Below are 15,961 nucleotides of genomic sequence, written 5' to 3' on the forward strand. Positions count from 1 at the left end.
TTATGTAGCCTAGAAAGAAAATACAAAAGCAACCATGACTGTGCTTGAGTGATTATTTTCTCTTATAATAGCCACAATTTTAATAATTTAATACTTACAGAATTTAAAACTACGCTTAATTTACATGTAACAGTAAATTCATTGCTGAAACCAGCCACATTCCCTCTCAAAATAAGTAATTTCAGGAAATGCCCTCTCTCATAGCAACCTTTAATGGAACACACCACACACATACATCATCTGAGTTACAAACAGCAGATACCAACCTGGCTGTCCCGCGCTGGGAATCCATGATAACCTGGAGTCAGAGGCTCGTTCTATGAGAAAGACAAGAAAAATACCAAACTATGAGAGGAAAGAAATATTAAGAATAATGAAAATCATCCAAACTGATCAAATACAAATTCCTGCCCTGGTTCTTAAAATGTTCCGTTAGTTGTATTCCACCCTACCTAAGTATGTATCTCCTCATTAAGCCTCTACAATGGCAAAAACAAAAACAGTATTTGCTTAGGAGCACTATTCGTAAAAATTATTATCCTCCTTATGCAGCTAAATGTGTTTCCTTCCCAGTGTATCTTAGGCAGGGTGCTACTGAGACTGGGATCAGAGTAATTCCTAACTTCATCATACAATGTAGGACCTCAGCATTGCCAGTCCCAACTCACAGTAAGCCACAGCATCCCTAAATACTCGGCTAACCATTTGGTTTATTTCCAAATGTCCCCTGGATAGAAAGGGGACAAGTACCAACCCTGCTGAGAACTACCTCTTGACCCAGAAAAGTTTTGTCATCTCTATCAACCTGTTTCCCCTCAGTTTTCACTTTTTTGTTTTATCCCCTCAGTTCTTTGAAATTTGGATGAAATTCAACCTCTGTTCAAGACTTCCTCTATTATTCTGTATCATCCTATGGACTCAAGTGACTCCTTGTAATATTTAATATTTATTTAGCTTATTTATGCAGTTTACTTTTTATGTTATTTATTATTCCAATTAATCTTTTTTTTAAAGGTATATCATGTGGAGTGTCTGTCTCATCTTCACTGTAAACCACTAAATCAAGATCCTTGAGGGCAAAGATGATAGCTAATAAAAGCTATGTAAACCCTAATTTAGTATAAGGTCATATAACATGAGCACTCATTTCCAGCTTACTCAACCCATTCCATCATTCAGTTAATATACACTAGTGTTAAAAATTTCCAAGCACTGTTAGTTGATTGATGGAGTAAAAACGTCAAATAAAAATAAGCCCTTCCTTTCAAGGGAACCTTTAAATGAGGGAAGATACGTGTGCACACAAAGGAGTAAATGAGAACATACAGTGCTTTCGTAACTGTCAAAGTGCTCAACATTGCTACTTAGATATTCATCCTCTTCTTCCATTCCACTTCTATTCATACTAGCAGAACAGTGTAAAAGAAATTTTCGTTGATAGGACTTTTGAACATGACAGTAGAGTAAACTTTCCACTAATTGGTAGGTTGACTATATTCAGATATTTGATAGTCAAAAGCATGAAAACCAGAAGACAACTTAAGCTCACTGCAGAGACCCTGTGTCTTCTTCACCATGGTTTCCCTGAGATCTAGCACAGTATCTAATGCATGCAGACACCCAAAAGAATGTTTAAATAAATAAATGATGATAAATAACCAGAAAATGTGCAGGAATTCAGTCACTGATGTAATCACAGACAATCCAAGTTCTCTTTATCTCTTCCTATATTCCTGTTTTGGACATTTTAATATTTATAGTCTCCTCGAAGAAAGCACACTAGACATTGAGGGTAACTGCCTTTAAAAAAAATTATGGGTACCAAAACAATCTGGCAAAAGAAGAAAAAAGTTGAAGAATTCACACTTCCTAATGCCAAAGTTTACTACAAAGCAACAATAATCAAGAGAGTGTAATATTGGCATAAGGATAGAGAGATAAACCAACAGAACACAACTGAGAGGCCAGAAACACACCCTTGCAGTTATGGCTAGCTGATTTTTTTAAAAGAATGCCAAGAAAGTCAATGGATCCATATGTAAAAGAAGGAAGCTGGAACCCTACCCCACACTATAAACAAAATTAACTCAAAATAGAGCATATCTAAAACCATAAAACTCTTAAAAAAGATAGGAGTAAATCTTCATGCCCTTTCATTAGACAACAGTTTCTTCAATGTGACATGAAAAGCACAACGGTCAAAGGAAAACAAATAAATTAGACTTCATCAAAATTTAAAGCTTTTGGCTGAATGCAGTGGTTCATGCCTGAAATCTCAGCACTTTGGGAGGCCAAGACAGGAGAACTGCTTGAGGCCAGGAGTTTAAGAACACCCTGGGTACCACAGCGAAATCCCATCTCTACAAAAAATTTTCAAAAAATAGCTCAGTATGGTGGCACACACCTGCAGCCCTAGCTATTCAGGAGACTGAGACAGGAAAATCGCCTGAGCCTGGGAGTTTGAGGCCTCAGTAAGCTTTGATCACACCACTGCACCCTAGCCTGGAACAACAGAGCGAAACCACATCCCTAAAAAAAATTAGGTGCAGTGACTTATACCTATAATCCCAGCACTTCAGGAAGACAAGGTAAGAGGATCTCTTCAGCCCAGTTCAAGACCAGCCTGGGCAATTTAGTGCGAGCCCACTTCTATGAAAAAAAAAAGCATTGAAATTATGTTTTGTGCTTCAAAGGATACCATCAAGTCAATAAAAAGATAACCCACAGAATGGGAGAAAATATTTGCAAGTCATATGTTTGATAAGAAATGTATATCCCAAATATATAAAACAAAAGGACAAATAACTTAAAAACTGGCAAAAGATCTAAACAGTTCTCCAAAAGAGATATGCAAATGGTCAATAAGTACATAAAGAGATGCTCAATATCGTAAGTCATTATGCAAATCAAAATCACATGGAGATAAAACTCATATTCCTCAGAATTTATAATCAAAAAGCCAGACAACAGTAAGTATTGTCAAGGATGTGGAGAAATCAGAATTCTTCTACATTGAGGGTGGGAATGTAAAATGGTATAGCTGCTCTGGAAACAGTTGAATAGTCCTTCAAAATATTAAATATAGTTATATGACCCAGCTATTCCACAGCTGGGTATATGACTAAGAAAACTGAAAACAAACGTCCACATAAAATCTTGTACATGAATGTTCATAGCAGCATTATTTCATAATAACCAAACAGCAGAAAAAAACCAAATGTCTATCAATTGATGAATGGATAAATAAAGTATGGTATGGTACATCCATAGTGGAATATTATTCAGTAATTTTAAAAATAAAGTACAGCTATAACACAGATGAACACTGAAAACATCATGCTTGAAAACAGACAAAAGGCCATAAATTACATAATTCTACTCATGAAATGTCAAGAACAGGCATATTCATAGAGACAGAAAATAGATTAATGGTTTAAGGGACTAGTGGGAAAAAATGAGCAGTGACTGCTAATGGCAACCAGGTTTATTTGGGGGGACATGAAAATGTTCTGGAATTAGGTATTAGTGATGGATGTACACCTCCATTATTATACTAAAAACCACTGAAACACTGAAAGCACTTCAAAAAGGTGAGATTTATGGTCTGTGATTATATCTCATTAAATCTGTTACTTAAAAATAATTAATAGTTATAGGCAATACTGGCTATTTTTCATACTGATTTTTATAGGGGAGACATGCAGTTTAGATTTTAACAAAAGAACAGGGCTCCTTCCAAAATGCACAAGTGCCTTTTGTTTATTCTGAATTCTATAAATTTACTCCAACACCATTCCCTACAAATTTTAACAATGATGATGATAAAAGATGATGATAACCACCAGATATTGAGCACTTAATCAGCATAGTTCTAGGAAGGAAGGGAAGAGGAAGAGATAGAGACAAAGAGAATGAGATAATATAGCAGTATACAAAAATATATTTCCTATCATTGGGGAAACTAACTCAGAGAAGGTAAGTAACTGACCCAATAAGTAAAAGATATTGAGTGGGAAAGTCAAACTGCCAACCTGTGTCTGCTGGACTACAAAGCCCCTGTTCTTTCCACTTTTCCAGGTTATCATCTCTACTAATCATTCCATATTATCCCCTTAAAACAAATATTTCATAATTGAGAAAGGGATTAATTATATGATTAAGAAAGTAATCAAAAACCCCAAAAGCATATTAACAGAAATTCATCACTCCCAGAGGACATCCCACATATGAACAATATTCCATGAAATCATGGAGTTCAACAATGCAAAAAACTTTTTATAAGGAAAAGATCACATTCGTATAAGCCAGTATTGTCAAAAACTTCAATAGCAAACATGGTCATAATAGGTTACACAGAGATGTGTCAGAGGAAATGGATAAACTCCACCTGCCATAGCAAAGCATTACTCTTCTTTGTTTCCTATCTCTCAGATAAGGCTATTTGGAACTCTCCAGCCCTCTTTGTTTTTATCTGTCTCTTACAAATGCATTGATTTTGCATGATTTTGAATTTTACAGACATGGATCCTATTGTAGGTATTCTTTAGTAATTTGGCATTTTGGCTCAATACTATGTAAGATTCATCTCCACTAGTGCACATAATTATATTTTATTAACTTTGATTGCCATTTAGTATTCTCTTATAAACTATAAACATGTCAAATAAATTACTTATCTGTCCTATTTTTCTGTTAATGAATAAATTGTTTTCAGTTATGGTTTTTGTACTCACAAACCATGCTGCTTTTAAACGTTCTTTTAGATTTAAGATACCATGTTTCACTTATGAGACTGGAAAAAATGAGAACACCATAAATAGGCAAAAAGATAAGTAAATGGGTACTCTGACACCTAACAGGAGGAATATAAGAATATTGGGATCCTGTTATGGAAAGTAATTTGACACTACTATCAAAATATTGAATGCATATACCTTCTTGTAACTTCACATCTCTATCTAGACAAAGAAGCATGTGCAGAGATTTTCAAAACAGTGTTGTTTGTGATAGTGAAAAACTAGAAAAAAACCTCAGTTTCCATTAATAACAAGATAACAGTGTTATCAATTATTAGTTGCACAATTTCAACATCTCACCTACAAGGATAAGGTAAAATCTTTATGAATGATCTCAGGTCATATTAAATGACAGCAGAACAGAAGGCTCAGGCAGAAATGACTAGCTACACAGAAGGCTCAGGCAGGAGGATCGTTCAAACCCTGGAGTTTGAGACTAGCCTGGGCAATACAGCAAGACCCTATCTCTTAAAAAAAAAAGGTAAGTAAATGCATAGAAAAGATAAAGAAGATATACAACAAACTTCTAATAGTGGTTACCTCTACACAGAAGAATTACATTCATGTAAGTTTGAAAGGGCATGTTTTATTAAATTTTGCATTTTGTAAAATTCACACAACTCAGAATAAAGCTGTTGTCAGTGTTTCTTAATGCTTTATAACGTATAAGACCAACTATTTATCTCACTTAGTTCTCACAACGCATAAAACAAGTTTTATAAATGTCATTTTATAGATGACAGAACTGAATTTCAGAGAGTTTAAGTGATTTGCTCATAATCAAACAACTAATGACAGTGGCTGAGATGCCTTCAGACTTAGGTCTTAATTCTTTACCCAATACTTCTACTACTGCATGACAATGACTAGGCTGGTGCAAAATTAAAGCAATGGCAAAAACTGCAATTACTTTTGTGCCAACATAATAGTAGGAAAGCTTTTCCTGGTCTGATCAGGGATGATTTGACTATCTATTGATAAACAAGTCTGCGTTTTTGATCAGTATAAAAACAATAACTGGCATTTAAAGCAGAGATGGAATTACAAGGAAAGCTACTGGAACAGAAGAGACGGAAATCAGATGTGTTAAAAGTCCAAAAAGAAAAGGTTTTAACAGCGTTACGTCTATAAGCAAGCATTATTGGCCTAGTAAGTTAAAAATGAAACTGACTCTGTCTTGGCACAGAAACTGCACAAGATTAAAAAGAAATACATAAGAAATAAAACACCAACCACAAGATTCTTTATTAAGGTCAGCAATTAAAACCGTTTAGGAGCTTCTGGTTAGTGGACCTGTGAAAGTACAGGAGAAAAATCCTTAAGTGACTATCAAAAAATCCCTACTGCCAATGAACTCTGCAAGTACAGTGGATACTGAGACAAGTGATATACTGCAAGAAAAATAGCATCTGACTTTTATATTCTTCTTTGACTGCTTAGAGGCTCCTATGTGCACCTACATCTGCAAAATCTCTTTAAGCAAAAGAATCCTTCATTAATTCAGTAAGAGTGGATTGAACAACTGCTTTGAGAAACATAATGCTGGTATCCTTGCCCTTGAGGAGTTCAGAGAGTCATAAAAATTACAAGACAATGAGACTGATACCATAACTAAAGTCTATTAAAATTAACTACTGGACTTCAGAAGATCTTTTTAAAAGTGTGGCAGGGATGGATAGAGGTGAGTGATAACTTCAAACCTACTATTAGAACAAGACCTCCAGTACTGTGTTGAATTGATACATACTGAAAAGAGTGATTTTTACAGCCATTTTTCTAAATGCTTTCTGGAAATTATCAGTATCATTTCTGAATGATTAATCAATATATTTTCCCAGAATACTGGCAAAATTACAACAAAAACTCATGAAATTACCCAGAGTATACCACACAGAAGGTGTGATGAAAATAGTAATTTTTTGCAGCATTTAAAAAATACAGTTAAAAGAGGGACTAAGAGAACTTAACAATACTGTAGCTCAAAAGCTCTGCTTTCCATACAAAATTATACATGTGATATACTAGCCATAAATCCTAAGCAATGATCAATAAAACACTAACCAAAATGAAGTTGCCTGAGAAGCTAAAGACAGACATAATGCTGCCAAAGTATTTCTCCCTGGTGTCTATCATTGCTGAGAGCTGGCTAGGAGCTGAGTGCAGAGAACTGGAAACTCACAACAAAGTTAAACCAGGCAAGGAAAAAACAAATCTGAGGCCAGGTGCAGGGGCTCATGCCTGTAATCCTAATACTTTGGGAGGCTGAGAAGGGAGGATCACTTAAGGTCAGGAGTTTGAGACCAGCCTGGCCAACATGGTGAAACCCAGCCGCTACCAAAAATAACAAAAATTAGCCAGTTGTGGTGGTGCACACCTGTGGCCCCAGCTGCTCAGGAGGGTGAGGCACAAGAATCCCTTCAACCTGGGAAGTGGAGGTTGCAGTGAGCTAAGATCATGCCAAAGTACTCCAGCCTGGGTAACAGAGTGAGACCCTGTCTCAAGAAAAACAACAACAACAAAACAAGACCACAAAACCACCCCATTGCCTTTCTTTTGTGCCTAACAAAATCAAACCAGTTTCACAAAATGGAAGAGGAAGAATAAAAATGGAACAAAATGAATTCTTACCACTCTGCAATTTAGAGAGACAAAAGCAAGGGAAAGCAAAAACATGAAGCTCTCCTCTACATATATAACTTGGGTAGTGGGTACAAACTCAGATTTTCCATTGACTTATACCCCAGTTGAAAATGAACTTCACATCACCTTGCACATATTTAATAACAAAAGGAAACAGGCCACACTGACTAAAAAAAAGCAAATCAAGTTGCTCAGGATGTTTCACTATGTTATTTGCACCAAGCTAATTGTTTTTCAAGTATTAAGCCTATTTTTGAATTGGGACCTAAAAGGAATCAGGAACAGACGATGTAAAATTCCATATGCTATTACATGCAAAAACTAATCCCTGCAACAAATCAATAAATGTATCTCTCTCTCTCTCTCTCTCTCTCTCTCTCTCTCTCTCACACACACACACACACACACACACACACACTTTTTTTTTTTTTTCTCAGACAAGGTCTTACTGTCACTCAGGCTGGACTAGAGTGCAGCAGCACAAACATGGCTCACTGAAGCCTCAACCTCACAGGCTCAAGTGATACTCCTACCTCAGCCTCCTGAGTAGCTGGGACTATAGGCATGTGCCACCACACACAGCTAATTTTATTTTTTGTAGGGACAAGGTCTCACTATGTTGCACAGACTGGTCTCAAACTCTTGGCCTCAAGTGATCCTCCTGCCTTCGCTTCCCATAGTGCTGAGATTACGGGAATGAGCCACTGTGCCTGGCCTCAAGAAGAGAAATTGGTAAGCCACCACAGGGCATCATTCTGCTTCCAAACCATAAGAGGTCAAAATACCTAGAGATAAGATGAAGACTTATAAGAGATATGACTCTGACAGTATGTAACAACATGGCCACAACATGAGGCCCAACTGTGTGTGTGTGTGTGTGTTTGTTTGTTTGTTTGTTTTTTGAGACAGAGTTGCCCAATCTGGAGTGTAATGGCGTGATCTTGGCTCACTGCAACCTCTGCCTCCAGGGTTCAAGCAATTCTCCTGCCTCAGCCTCCAGAGTAGCTGTGATTACAGGCTTGTGCCACCAAGTTCAGCTAATTTTGTATTTTTAGTAGTAATGGGGTTTTTCCATGTTGGTCAGGCTGGTCTTCAACTCCTGACCTCAGATGATCTGTTCATCTCAGCCTCCCAAAGTGCTGGGATTACAGGCGGCGTGAGCCACCGCGACCAGCTGAGGCCCAACCGTTAAGTAGTAAACTAAGCCTTCACTACAGTAAAACTCATCCACCTCCCCATTAGACAATCAATGACAGTTCTTTGTTACATTCACTACTCCCTCCACATTTATCCTCACTTTGTTTTTTTTTTTTTTGCAACAGAGTCTCATTCTGTCACCCAGGCTGGAGTGCAGCGGCGCAATCTCGGCTAACTGCAAACTCTGTCTCCTGGGCTCAAGTCATTCTCATGTCTCAGCCTCCCTAGTACCTGGGATTACAGGCGCCACCATTACACCCGGCTAATTTTTTTGTATTTTTAGTGCAGACAGGGTTTTACCATGTTGGCAAGGCTGTCTCGAACTCCTGCCCTCAGGTGATCTGCCTGTCTCAGCCTCCCAAAGTGCTGGGATTACAGGAGTGAGCCACCATGCCCAGCCCCACCCCCACTTTTTAAAAATTAATTCGACTTGATATATGCAGTATGTTTTATGGTAAAATCTGACACAGGGATTTACTGGGTTCTCAAAGATCAACTTTGAAACATACTAAAATTTCTTCAATAGTAGTCACAGGTGTATAAGAAACAACCAATCAAACTCTTTTTCTTTACAGGTGAGGAAGCTGAGACTTAGAGAAGTAACTTGTGTAGATACAGAAGAGAACCCAGAATTTAGAACTCCTGACTCTCAAATCATATAAACTATTCACCTCAGATACTACTAGTTATATTATACACACACACACTCATATGACTCCTTTCATCATGCAATAGAAAGGTTGAACTGAACCTTGGGAGTCGGGGATATATATTCAAATTCTGGCTGGGTCACTTTCTAACTATGTGACTCCAGTCAAAATCCTTAGTATCTCTGAGCCAAAATTTTCTCAACAGCATAACAGATAATATCTACCAAAAAAAGTTGTGATATTAAATGAAATAATTGGGTGAAGCTTATCTGGCACAATATTTAACATACAGGAGAAGCTCAAAAAGAATTCATTCCCAACCCCCATGTCTATCCATTGCAAACAACTTGAGAGAAATTATATAGTCTATGAGAATAAATTCCACAAAACAGCACATTGCACATTTCCAAATAAAGAAACTTTAATTTTCTTTGCTTACTCTACATCGGTTCTTTAGGAATCTGTGCCAAAAGGCCATTCTGCCTCACTATAAGGTGTTCAAAAACTAGTGATATTATAAACTGATTCTAGTACTCAAGGACAGAATGAATGAGAATACCTCTAAGGTGACCAAAGAAACATTGCCTTTTGTGAGTGACATATACAGTCAAGGCCACATGACAATACTTTGGTCAACAACAGATTGCATAAACAATGGTAGTCCCATAAGATTATAATGAAGCTGGTCAGGCACAGTGGCTCACACCTGTAATCCCAACACTTTGGGAGGCTAAGGCGAGATCACCTGAGGTCAGAAATTTAAGACCAGCCTGGCCAACATGGCAAAACCTCGTCTCTACTAAAAATACAAAAATTAGCTGGGTGTGGTGGTGCATGCCTGTAATACCAGCTACTTGGAAGGCTGAGGCATAAGAAGTGCTTGAACCCCAGAGGCAGAGGTTGCAATGAGCCCAGATAACGCCACTGCACTCCAGCCTGGGCAACAGAGCAAAACTCTGTCCCGGAAAAGAAAAAAAAGATTATAATGAAGCTGAAAAAACTCCTATCACAGTGACATCATAACTGCCATAGCACAAAACATTACTCGTGTTTGAGCTATGTGGTGTAAACAAGCCTACTGTGCTGCCAGTCATAAAAAGTCTAGCACATTCAATAATGTACAGTGCACAATGCTTGATAATGATAATAAATGGCTATTTTACTGGTTTATGTATTTACTATACCATTATATATGTATTTACTTTTTTCATTATTTTAGACTGTACTCCATGTATTTAAAAAAAAAGTTAACTGTAAGTAGCCTCAGGGAGGTCCTTCTGGAGGTACTCCAGCACATGGAATTGTTATCACAGAAAATGACAGCTCCATGTGTGTTGCTGGCCCTGATCTCCTTCTAGTGGGAAAGATGTGGAGGTGGAAAGCATACTGATGACCCTGTCCCTGTGGAGGCCGAGGCTAATGTGTAATTTGTGTCTTAGCTTTCAACCAAAAAGTTTAAAAAGTGTAAAAAAAAAAAAAAAATTAAATCTTAGTAAAAAACCTTATAAGAATAAGGATATAAAGAAAATATTCTTGTATAGTTGTACAATATGTTTGTATTTTAAGCTAAGTGTTATTACAAAAGAATCAAAATGTTAAAAAATGTTTAAAAGTTTACAAAGTAAAAAAGCTCCAGTAAGCTAAGGCGAATTTGTTAAAGAAAAATAATTTTTTACAAATGTAGTGTACCCTAAGTGTATAGTGTTCATAAAGCCAACAGTAGTGTACAGTCCTGCCGTAGACCTTCAGACCTTCACATTTACGCACCACTTACTGACTCATCCACAGCAACTTCCAGTCCTACAGGCTGCATTCATGATAAGTGCCCTATATCTTTTATACTGTATTTTTGCTGTACCTTTTCCATGTTTAGATATGTTTAAATACATTGTGTTACAACTGCCTAAAGTATTCAGTACAGTCACATACTGTACAGGTATGCAGCCTCAGAACAAAAGGCCACATCATACAGCCCAGGTATGACTATATATGCTTCATACAGCTAGATAATCCACTCTGGTATCATCAATTCCTATTTGGCTAACACCCTCAGTTCTTTAAATTTCTTTTACAAATCTACTTTGTTCTTGCCTTTTTAAAAAAAAATAAAATTCAATCATAATGACAAAATTATATTTTGAAGAATATAAGTAAGAAATAAAATTTTGGCCAGCCACAGTGACTCATTCCTGCAATCTCAGCACTTTGGGAAGCCAAGTGGGGAAGACTGCTTGAGTGCAAGAGGTTGAGACCAGCCTGGGCAACACAAGGAGACCCTGGGTCTATAAAAAATAATAAAAATTTGCCAGGTGTGGTGGCGCACACCTGTGGTCCCAGTTACTCACCAGGCTGAAGTGGGAGGGTTGCTTGAGTCCAGGAGGTAAAGGCTGCAGTGAGCTGAGATTGTACCATGGCACTCTAGCCTGGGCAACAGAATGAGACTGTCTCAAAAAAAAATTTTTTTTAATAAAATTTAAAAAAAATAAAGTTCCCCATTAAACCTCTCTTTTCTAGTACTGAGGTTTAAGATCATACTATAAATATTCTTTAGCAATTTCCTTTTATCTTTTTTTAATTGTGGTTAAATATACATAAAGTTACCATTTTAGCGGTTTTTCAGTATATACTTCTGGAGCATTAAGTATACTTATATTGTTATGCAACCACCACCATCCATCTCCAGAACTTCCTGATCTTCCTTAACTGAAATACTGCACCCAATAAACACTAACTCCCCATTCCTCTCCGCTTTCATCCACTGCCAAGCAGCATTCTACTTTGTGTCACCATGAATGTGACTACTTTAAGTACTTCACGAGTAGAATCAAACAATATTTGTCTGACTGTGCTATGGCACAATCTCAGCTCACTGCACTTATTTCACTTACCATAATATCTTTATGGTTCATCCATATTGTAGTATGTGTCAGAATTTCCTTCTAAGTCCAAATAATACTATTGTGTTAAAATTACATGAAAACACAATTTTATGTGCATACCACTGTATTGTAGCCTACAATACAGTGGTATGTAAACATCACGTTTTGTTCATCCATTCAACGGTCAATGAACACTTGGGTTGCCTCCATCTTTTAATAATTGTGAATAAAGCTGCTATGAATATGGGTGTACAAATATCTATTCAAGTCTCTGCTTTCAATGCTTTGGGGTAAATATTCAGAAGCAGAACTGCTGAATCACTGGTAAGTCTATGATGTTTGCACAATGACAATATCTAACTTTCTATGGGACTGCCACACTGTTTTCCACAGCACTGAACCATTTTAAATTTCCACTGGCAACATGGGAGAGTTCCAATCTCTCCATACTCTTACTTACACTTGTTACTTGTGTGTATTTTCATCCTAATGAGTGTGAAGTGTTATCTCATTGTTTTCATTTCTATTTCCTTAAAATTCGTGATGATAAGCATCTTTTCATGTGCTTATTGGATATTTGTATATCTTCTTTGGAGAAATGTGTATTCATGTCTCCTGCCCATTTTTTAATTGGGCCATTTGCTTGTTGAATTGTAAAAGTTCTTTATATATTTGGGATATTAATCCCTTATCAAATATATTATTTCCAAATATTTTCTTCCATTAGTGGGTTGCCTTTTCACTCATTAATAGTGTCTTTGATGCATAAAAGTTTTTAATTTTGATGAAGTCTAATTAATCTGTGTTTCCTTTTGTTGCCTGTGATTTTGGAGTCATGTCTAAGAATCCACTACCAAATGCAAGGTCATGAGGATTTACTGTAGGTTTTCTTCTAAGAGTTTCATAATTTTAGCTCTTATGTTTATATCTTTGATCCATTTTGAGTTAATTTTTATAATGATGTAAGGTCTAACTTCATTTTTTGTTTTTTTTTTTGGCATATGTCTTATTTTTGAAATTCCTTAAATCTCTGCCTATTTGCCATCTTCTTCCTGTTTTCTGAGGATTTAGAATTAAACATCCATTCCATCTGTATGCTGGTTATCAATTAATTGATTATCAGTTCCAAATTTACCCCTTTTACCTGCGGTGTGAAAATGAGCCTGGGCACTTTAAGTATTTTTCCTTTGCCAGCATGCATGATGTCAAGCTTTGTCAGTAGAGGACATTGGAGACACATTGTAGGAGGAAAGCATTTGCCTTACAGGTCCCATTGGGCTTGCCTAGCAGACTCCTACAGGATAAGCAGTGTCCCTCCACCCTAGCTCCTACAATGCATTACAGTCAGCAGCTAGTAGCTTCCCTCAGTAACTCTCTTCATGCTCTCATATGGCAAATGCGTCTGGCAAGGCAACTTCTTGTAAAGCACTTTCCCCAAGTTATTGATACCTAGAGGGTGGTTTTTGGCAACTTCAAAAGGACAAGTTTCCAGCAAGTTCTGCTGGTGTAGGTCCATAGGGACTTATTTCTTTGCCATTCTGAGAATCAAAGTCATGCCTTCTCCAACAAGGTCCCTAGTATTTCAGTCTCTCAGTCAGGGAGTGTTCGGTGGTATTGAGGGAGATGGCTCTTTGGGTATGATATCTCGGTCCCAGGGGTAGCTGATTAGCTGCTACTATACTAATTCTATTTTATCATACATCAATCATATTATTACATTGTATCTGCTGTTATAGGTATCTACAGCAGATATCTGCTGTTACTTAGAATTTTCTTCCTTCAAGTCAATTTCTCCTTACTTCAATCTCCTCTTATGGTAAATAATTCTTTATATTAAATCTCCTGTCCAAAGTACTGTATAGTCTCTCTCTCCTGGCTGGACCTGGATTGATACAAGTGAGCTGAAACAAAATGTTAACAGCTACTTACTATATATAAGACAGACATTATGCTTAGTGTTTTTTATAAACATTATCACTTTTAAGTCTCACTAAAACCCTGTGATATATCACTTCATAGTAAGGAAACTGAGGCTCAGAAAAACAATACAATTGTCCCACAATACTATAAATCAGGTCTGTCTTACATTAAAGTCCCTGCTGGCTTTCTACTGTGGCATTTATTTTTCTTCACAGACCTAACAACACATTTTTTAAAGAAACTGAACATCTATGTGCAAAAAGAATTAACATAACAGGTCTGACTGCTATCCTCAGAGAAAGCAGCTTGCAAGGTTGGCCTTAGCTGGTATCTGGAACTTAAGATTTCACAAGGGTTCTATTCCCAGAACTGATCAGGGTGGCTCTTACCTGTTAATGCCTGCTTTCCTTTTGGGAGTCTGGAATTTGATATGTGCTAGGGTTAGGGTACCTATGTGAACAGCCCCATCTACCACCATCCCCAGCCAAAAAATCTCAGCACTAAGTCTGTAACAAGCTTCCCTGGTAGACAACACTGTCACAACTTACTGTCACAACATGCTGAAGAATCAACCATGTCCTGTGACTCCACTGGGAAAGGACTTTTGGAAGCTTGAGTAAGTTTCCTCTGGACTTAATCCCATGCACCTTTTTTCTTTGCTGACATTGCTTTATAGCCTTAAACTAGTATATAAGTATGACCACATGCTGAGTTCTGAAGTCCTAGATAATTCACTGGACGTAGGGTAGTTTTGGGGAACCCCAAAGCAACCTAGAATACACGAAGTACTTTCTTAAATGCTGAAGACACAAAGATGAATGAGGCCTTTGCCCTCAAGAACTTTAGTCTATTTAAATTTCCATTCCTTCATTCCTCTGATCATCACTTCTTAGTCTGTTCACCACTTAAAATAGATTAGATTCATTTCCCTGAGCTAAATTTCATTCTTAGTGCTGAAGTGATGCTAAATAAATATTTAATAATTCCATCAGGCAAAATCTAAGATACAAAGCTCTAATAGACTCAAAGGCTACACACACTTTCTCTTTACTTTCCCTGTCTTATTGTGTTCCTCATTAAAAATAAATTGACAAATGCTTGTACATTGCTGGTGGGAATATAAAATGGAGCAGCTGCTATGAAAAAGAGTTTGGCAGTTCTTCAAAAAGTTAAATATAGAGCTACTATATGACTGAGCAATTCCACTCCTAGGTATATACCCAAAAGAAGTGGAAAACAAGTCCTCAAACCAATACTTGTAGACAGATGTTCATGGCAACACTACTCACAATAGCCAAAAGAAGGAAACCCAAACGTCCATCAAAGGATAAACAGATAAAGAAATTGTGGTATATACACACAAAGGAACGTCATTCAGTTATAAAAAGGAATGAAGTACTGATATATGCTACAACATGGATAAACACTGAAAGCACACAGTACTAAGTGAAAGAAGCCAGACACAAAAGGTCATATACTGTATGACTCCATTTATATGAAATCTCCAGAATAGGCAAATTCATCAAAAGAGAAAGCAGATTGGTGGTTGCCAGCAGCTTGAGGGAAGGGGAAAGAGAAGATGATTGCTTAATGGATATGGGGTTCTTTTTAGGGTGATGTGAACTACATGGAGGTAGTGGCTGTACAGCACTGTGAACATACTAAATACCACCAAATTGTTCACTTTTTTAAAAGGTTAATTTTATGTTACATGAATTTCACTTCCATTAAAATTTTTTTGAAAAGCAATGCAGTATACACTATAGTACAAACAAAGAAACCTCCTGTTTTCTGAGTAAGTATTTATACCTTGAGATAAAATCATCAGTGACTGGAATAAATACAGATTCAAAAAAGTGCTGTATCTCAATATGTACTC

General features: G+C 37.0%; 1 protein-coding gene across 33 annotated transcripts in view; it reads right to left on the reverse strand.

The window, feature by feature from the left end:
- The window catches only part of RBFOX2 (RNA binding fox-1 homolog 2), a 287,551-nt gene that overhangs the window by 198,568 nt on the left and 73,022 nt on the right, over positions 1–15,961 (reverse strand). For all 33 annotated transcript variants that reach the window (XM_078339469.1, XM_078339486.1, XM_078339474.1 and 30 more), the window contains exon 2: positions 267–317. In XM_078339469.1, coding sequence (XP_078195595.1) covers positions 267–317 — 51 coding nt within the window. The remainder of the gene's footprint in view (positions 1–266; positions 318–15,961) is intronic.

The sequence above is a fragment of the Callithrix jacchus genome, chromosome 1 (assembly GCF_049354715.1).
Source record: "Callithrix jacchus isolate 240 chromosome 1, calJac240_pri, whole genome shotgun sequence".
In the NCBI taxonomy this organism is placed as follows: Eukaryota; Metazoa; Chordata; class Mammalia; order Primates; family Cebidae; genus Callithrix; species Callithrix jacchus.